The sequence below is a fragment of the Xiphophorus couchianus genome, chromosome 8, assembly GCF_001444195.1.
Source record: "Xiphophorus couchianus chromosome 8, X_couchianus-1.0, whole genome shotgun sequence".
Lineage (NCBI taxonomy): Eukaryota > Metazoa > Chordata > Actinopteri > Cyprinodontiformes > Poeciliidae > Xiphophorus > Xiphophorus couchianus.
The window spans coordinates 1187741-1195198 of record NC_040235.1 but is presented as its reverse complement, the minus strand read 5'-3'; the positions used below and the strand labels follow the sequence as shown (position 1 = coordinate 1195198).

Below are 7458 nucleotides of genomic sequence, written 5' to 3'. Positions count from 1 at the left end.
TCAACTGACAATTTACAAAGCAACCAAGTAGACTAGCGCTTTAGAGAACTTATCCAGAAAAATGTACTTAGAGTAAGGTAAGTGTGTGTAAAAAAGAGGATAATTTAATGCTAACTTTGAACAAAACGTTTGGCTCTTTCCTCTTTAATTTTCCCGGGATCCTCGACGAGTGGCGGCGTGCTGCTAAAACGAAACAACAACAAAGCGTGTTGACGTCACAGATCACAGAGTTTAATCTCATACAAAGCAATGAACAACAAAGCTGCAGAGGAACAGAGATATGCATTTTTCTCATAAAAATAAAGACAGACACGGGGAAGACAAACAAACACGAAACAAAGACAAAGAAAAAAAAGGCAAAAAATAGCGGCCGCTCTCTGCATTTTCTCTCCTTACACGTCATCTTATACCAAATAGGTGTTTCCCTATTTAATTTATGCAGCCAAGGCGTTCCGTTCTTTGACCAACTGGAAACTCCGTAGGGACTCAGAGAAACTTAAGAACCTCCCTGATTTACGGCAAAGATGTCTGGTTTTTGTCTCAGTAAAAGGGCGGACCACTTAGTGCTCATCCCTTCCTGGTACGGACGCCGAAAAGTCCTGAGATGAGATTTCGCAGATACCTCTGAAGTCTCTTCCCCCAAACTTCCTTAGTTCTCCCCATTGGAATGCTAATTTTATTGCCCTGTGTGTGGAGGAGGCCCCTGCTTGGCTGAATGCCTGCTATTCAGCTCCGTCTCGCATCTCAGACAAAACCTGTTCCAAATAAGAGTATTGAATATACCTTTTTACACATGTCGTAGATTAACTGTATTAAGCACTAAAAATAATCATTTTTCCTTAACATGTGCTAACCGTTTTCAAAGTTAGCTAATGCTAGCCAAAAATTTAGCTCTGCTACTATTGTGCCCACCCCTGTACTGTATATTGACTGACGAACTTTGTCAACCTCTGATCTTGAGTAAAAGATTTTGGTACTAAGAATTACCTCTAAAATGAAATAGTTGCAAAAGTTAACATGTCTTAGATCTGGTAGGTGAAGCTTTCATTCGTCTGTTAATGTTTCTATTCTCACAAACATTGCAAGGATTTTTTTATTAACCTTTCAGCTCCAAGAAGGAAAAAGATGCCAGACACAAGAAAGGTAGTTTAACATTTTTGCTTCTTTTTATTAGTTAAAAAATATTTTGATACTTTTATTTTTCATATTTGATCTGAAATTTGATAGAATCACTCATTCATTTTGTAAAAACTATACAGTGAAGTCAAGTTTATTAGTATATCACATTTCATAATGAAAACATAACATAGTCTTCTATTGTGGAACAAACAATATGTTTTACATTTTGTGAATTGCCATCATCAACATCATTAAGGAAAATAATCATCAAATACACATCAATTATTTTAATCAATATCCCAGTTATTATTAATCAAAGAAAACAGTTTTTAGCCTCTGTTTAGTAGAATGCAACATTTCTTCTGTTTTGCAGTGACAGTTGTGGTTTCAGGATGTTCAATAGAAGGTCTCTGATGTCACTGAGTGGTCAGTGAATGCAACAATCCAGAGAATACCAGTATGGCTAATTGGAAGGGTTAAAGGGGAAAGCCTCTTGTCTCTAGAAACAAGATGGCCGCATGACTAAGGTCAGCACATCTCCCCCTGGATGAAAGACAAGACTTCTGGGACAATGTCCTCTGGACAGAGGAGACCAGAGAGGACACGTTGAACCAAGATGGACAGAACCAAACACAGCAGATCGTCATAATCACTTTATGCTAACTGTAGCACGGTGGTGGAGGGATGATGATCTGGGCTTTTTTCACCCTAAAACCTGGGTATCTTGCAGTTATGGACTGGACTATGAACTCTGTAGACCAAAGTATTCTGGAGTCAAATGTGAGCATCTGTTCAACAGATGAATTTGAGGTCTGGAGCTCACTCTTTTGACCTGGGTCAATTTACTTTTACAGAATAGTTACTGTAAAAGTAAATAGTCAAGGTCCTGCAATTGTCTAGTCCAGACCTCAACCTAATTGAAATGCTGTTGTGGGATCTTCAGCAAACCCTAATAAACTGAAACAAAGCTGAAAAGAAGAGTGGCTGATGGAGTCAGATAGAAAACCTGCTAAAGAAGGTTTGTACAGAACCAGATCTCTAAAAGCTACAGACAACGATGTTTCTGGATGAAGGTTCATCTGGTCTTCAGGTCCAGGTTAGAGTCTGCAGCCCCTCAGGTAGCTGCTCAGGTCTCGGTTCTGACAATAACGACGCCAGGCCACCCTGAAACCAAAAAGAGTATGCTACATGATCTCGTCCAAACACGAATATCAAAGCATCACTGCATCACAGGACCCACCATGCTCCGACGCCATTGGGATCCCTGACGACACGTTTGGCACAGGTGATCGCTTTCCTCACATCGTCTGTCAGGAGTTCTGTGGGAAGATTCAAAAACTGGAGCTTCTGCTGTCCAGGAGAACTCCCAGAGTAAACATGAGGATTCAACGCTTACGGCTGCAGTTGATGCCGCATCCATTGGATGTTGAGACTCCGCCATCTCTGCACCACCAGCGGCTGTTGATCTGGAAGATGCCGTAGTCGGTGGAGCCGTCTGTGTTGCGGTATTTGACGTTGGTGTTGAAGTTTGACTCGTGTTGGGTCAAGCAAACCCCTGCAGACAATCAGGAAACACAATGAGAGGGAGGAATGGATCAGTTGTCATTGGAGTAACTATTGAACATTTAGGAGTAATGTTTGTTATACTAGCCAGTTTATTACTGCACTAGTTAAGCGTTGATCCGTTGCTGCTTGTTATGACACGCTGAGTGGCTAACGTTGCTAACGTTGTACCTGTTGATCGCGTGTAAAGTCAATCCCAAAGATCTTCTTGTTGTCCAAATTTGTTCCAGTCAGATGAACCATTTATGAACAAATCCATTTATTTCACGATACACGGCCACAGTGTTAACAATGACGCCGCCACAACGGTCAAAAACTTGTATGCCCTTACGGGTTCAACACCTGTCAACTACCTGTGACCTCTTGGTTCACATACTGGAGCCGGCAGCCCCATCTAGTGACCAAAAACCAAAAATATACATATTTGGCTCCAATAATTGTTGTCTATCCCTTCCTAAATCCCTTCAGGGTTATGAAGGAACTGGAGTCTATCGCCAACGATCGTTGAGCAAGGGACGATGATTAGAGTGGAAACACTCATGAAAAACAACCATCTACCACTGACAATGAGCTGAACACGACCTGGACGTCTAGACGTCTACAGGAAACCAGAAAACCAAGAAATGCAAAAGAAGAAAATGGAAACTCCATCCAGAAACATTCTGGACCTTCTCACCTTGAGGCAAATATATTAAATAAGCTTCCATGTAGCACCATGCCGGTGTTTGGACCTGAATCAGTCTGAAGGTCCAGTGGAGGTGACAGATTTATTGATGGTAACCAGTGACGTGTACAGGTAGACACTACGTGGTGGTGGCAGAGCGACACATCTACTGTTTTCAAGTCACAATTGAACAGAGGTTCAAACAAAGTACTAAAAATAATGAAAATAAAACAAACAACCAAAAACAAAATGCTATGCTAACGGTTGATGGTTCAGCACTTACAGTCGGCCAGGCTGACGCCACGGTAACCATCCATGCCATTGGCCTTCAAGGTGCGCGCCCAGGCACAGCGCTCAAAGACTTTAGCGTTGGCCACAGCCACCAGCAGCAGCAGCACCAGGGTCTTCGTCATCGTCATCTTCTGGTCCGAATGGTTTCTCTGCTGGTTTCCAGTCGATGTGCTCACCTTGAAGATCTGTGGCTGCTTAGCTGCTTCCTAATCTGATCCTAAAAGATCTGACCTCCTTCTGCTCTGGTCCCTCCTTATAAACACCAGAGCAGAGGAGGAGACTCACTCACATCTGACTTTACTATATTATTTTATTGTTGTTTTATAGATTTTAGATAGAGAAACTTTCAATGAAACATTAACTGAAACATCCAGTCTTGGTTTTCTAGGAAATCTTTATTATTTTATAGCTCTGTTTGACCCGACAGGAAGAAGTGGTTCCTCATTCCTGGAATCCAGCATAATGTTTGTTTACCTGTCCAGGTATGCTGAATCATGCAGGCAGGAAATATTGGCTGTGATGATACTAGTAATAATGGTAAACATAATACAGTCCACAATAGAGAAACCTGTAACAGACATCACATTATGTCTAGTGTTGTCATTAAAATCATCACATCAATCACATTGATCAATATTGATCAATATTTAATCTATTATGGTTCAAAAGCAACGCTTGGGTGGGTTTTCATCTTGATTTAAGGAATTCAGTGTCTTCTGGAAGTTTGTTCCAGGTTTTGTGGTGCATAGAAGCTGAACGCTGCTTCTCCATGTCTGGTTCTGGTTCTGATGCAGAGAAGAACCAGAACCAGAACCTGAGGGGTCTGGAGGGTTGATACTATGACATCAGATCTTTAATGTTTCCTGGAAATGTTCTTCAGGTGGTAGAAGGTCCAGTTTGTAACAGTCTTTATGTGACTCTGAAGGTTTGGGTCAGAGGTCAGAGGTCATCCTGATCTCTAGTTTCCAACTGGAAGAACTGAAGCTGTGTGCTAAATAAGCGGGATCCTAGGATAGTACCTTGATAGTACCTAAGTTTCCTATTGACATGAAGAAATCCCTGTTAAGATTCTAACCAACTGAGTACTGAACCAGAAAATAATAGCTAGTGGCTACCAAATACTAGCATTCGGTAGCAGTTTGTGTAATCTTGGACATGATGTGATTTTTATTCTGTTTCTGCTGCAGGTTTGAAGTAAACAAGGAGGTAAAGTTTAAGCTACAAGGTCAAAGAGTCAATTATGAAAACAGTAAATTTAATCCCAGTTTACAATAAATCAGGAAAAAAAGGCCTGATGAATCTTTTTTACTGCATAGATACTGGAACCAGTTCTCCATTTCCTTGTGGTTTTACTGGCAGCACTGTAAACATGAAGGTGGAATAGATAAAGATGTTTGATTAAATGAAATAAAAACAGTCCAGATCATCCTTCAGTTCAAATGACTGTCAGTAAACTGATGTACGGAAACAAATTATATGATAAATAAATCATTTATTATTGCAACAGGACCAGTAGGCATGCAGAAAAACAAAAACAGAATACAGATAAAGATGAATGTTTTCATTAATAACTGCGAAGTAACAAAATTAATATTTAATAAACAAACACCAAAAGTATTCACAACTTTTTCCTGAAGTTCAGGAAGAGAATGAAAATGATTAAATCTGCTCCAATATTTATTCATTTCAATCTAACAGTTTTTGCTTCAACTCATCCTGTGAAAATAACTATAAACTTTTACTGATGGCGTTAAAAAACTCCAAAAACCATTCATTTATTGCGTTATAATTAGTTTGATCTGATATGAAAGAAGTAAATGTTTTCACCAAACTATGGGGTCACTGAAGAAAAGAGCAAATTTCAGTGAAGTACTACAAAAACTATTACATTTCTTAGTTTCAAAAGTTAAAGTTTTTCCACTGTTATAGCCATAAAGTCAACATCTATGTTTGTAAAAACTTAGTGCAGATGTAAAGAAAAAGTCAATGGCTTCCTGCAGACAGAACCAATAATAAATGTTCATTTGTTTCCATGTTTATGTTGCACATGTAGCTGTTATTAACTTATAATTTTAATCTGTTTTAACCCTTATAAGGTCCAGTTCTGGAACATTACTACATTTAAAACACAAAGAAATGTACAAATGTTGACTTTTCTTGTTTACTTTTTATCCATATTCATTGAACCTTATTGTTCAGTCTTGGAATGCTATTGGATAAAAACTGTGCATAGAAGTTTCCCCTTTGCTAAGAAATATTTATTCATTGTACCAGATTATTCAAAAGAAGTCAATAAAATAAACAATGCTTGTACAAAATGCAAACTTTTATGTTATATTTAAAATAATATTTTCATAAACTCTTATGAACCCCTCCAAAAAATCTAAAAAACATATTTACATCTCTGAAAAAAACCTGTAAAACTCCTACAGGTTGAGCGCATTTATTTATGTTTTTCTGTTTAAATAATCTAATTACATGTTATATTATTTTAATAATCTCATTAGTTGGGTAAATGTTGCGAACAGTAGTAAAAGTAAACATGTGAATGTGAACTTGGGCCTGATCGGAACCGCTTACAGTGCTGATTGAGTCTGGCTGCTGGGACGATTCTGGTAGTTTCCCGGACTGGCCTGTGGGGGCGCTGTTGTTCCGCGCAGCATAGATCCAGCGGGAGAAGAAGGATCAGAAGCTACAACAATAATCCAGGTAAACGCAGCTCCGCAGGGGGAAAATCTGAGAAAAAACGGAGGATTAAGGAGAAAATTCCCGGTGTCAGGATTACAGAAGAAGGATTAGGAGAAGAAAAGTGGGAATAGTCGTTCCTGGAGGTTAATCTGGGCGCCATGTTGTTTATTTTTCCAGATGTTTTGATGCGCAGACTGTAGCTTGTTTTTGACCCCCGGCGCTGTTTTTGTTATTTTTGTTATTTTTGATTAGTTTTCGTGGCTGAGCTCCAGCAGCAGCAGCGGACATGGAGAGCCTCTACAAGCGGAAAATGTTCGCCTCCATGAGGAAGACCAAGGTGGCCGCCTCCAAGAAGCGCCAGATCGGCCTTCCCGCCTCCATCCTGGACGACAGCGATGAAGGCTCGTTCTCCTCCTCCTCCTCCGGGTCCCAGTCGGACTTCCAGAGCTCCCCGGAGGAGGACAGCGAGCAGGCGGACCGGGACTGGAGCGAGTCTGGCGGGAGCTCCAGCGACGACAGCCGCTCGGTGAGCCGCAGGAAGCGCTCCTTCCTGGGGGGCGATGACAGCTCCTCTTCCTCCAGCCCCGGCGGAGAGGAGGATGAAGAGGAGGAGGCCCGGAGCCAGCCGAAGAGGAGCAGCCAGCCGCGGAAGAGGAGCCGGCTGCAGAGGCAGGAGGAGTCGGACTCGGAGCAGACGGAGGAGAAGCGGAAGGAGGAGGCGGAGAAGGAGAAGCGGAGGCAGCGGCACAACAAGCTGCTGGCGCTGTCCCGGAGGATGAAGGCCCGCGTGCCCAACAGGAGGCGGAACCGGGTCAAGCAGGTACCCCACAGCACCATGCTGCCACCGCCAGGCTGCAGCGAGTCATGTCGAACCGCCCAGGTCCAGTTAAAGTCCACCAGCTCAACAAACTGTTGATGTTTGTGATGGTAGGACTTACAGATGGTTGCCATGGAAACTGGTTGAGACCCAATCAGGCTCCTTCGCTTCCTTAGTCCTCACTGTGAGGCGGCCATGTTGACTGGATGGAGGGATGCAAAGATCCATCCTTCCATGTGTGACGTCATATTCATTCCCCGGAAACAGGAAGTTCTGGTTTACCTAAATAAAGTTCCTAAGCAGTCAGAAAACTTAA

General features: G+C 41.7%; 1 protein-coding gene across 1 annotated transcript; it reads right to left on the bottom strand.

Annotated features, from left to right (window-relative positions):
• Window positions 1-2147: 2147 nt before the first annotated feature.
• On the bottom strand, window positions 2148-3859 carry LOC114150190 (lysozyme C-like). The gene is made up of 4 exons (XM_028026484.1): window positions 3630-3859; window positions 2516-2674; window positions 2360-2438; window positions 2148-2283 (listed from the first exon to the last, which is right to left on the bottom strand). Exons 1-4 carry the CDS (start codon window positions 3763-3765, stop codon window positions 2217-2219), a joined length of 441 nt encoding a protein of 146 aa, XP_027882285.1. The 5' UTR covers window positions 3766-3859; the 3' UTR covers window positions 2148-2216.
• Between the last annotated feature and the right edge of the window lie 3599 nt (window positions 3860-7458).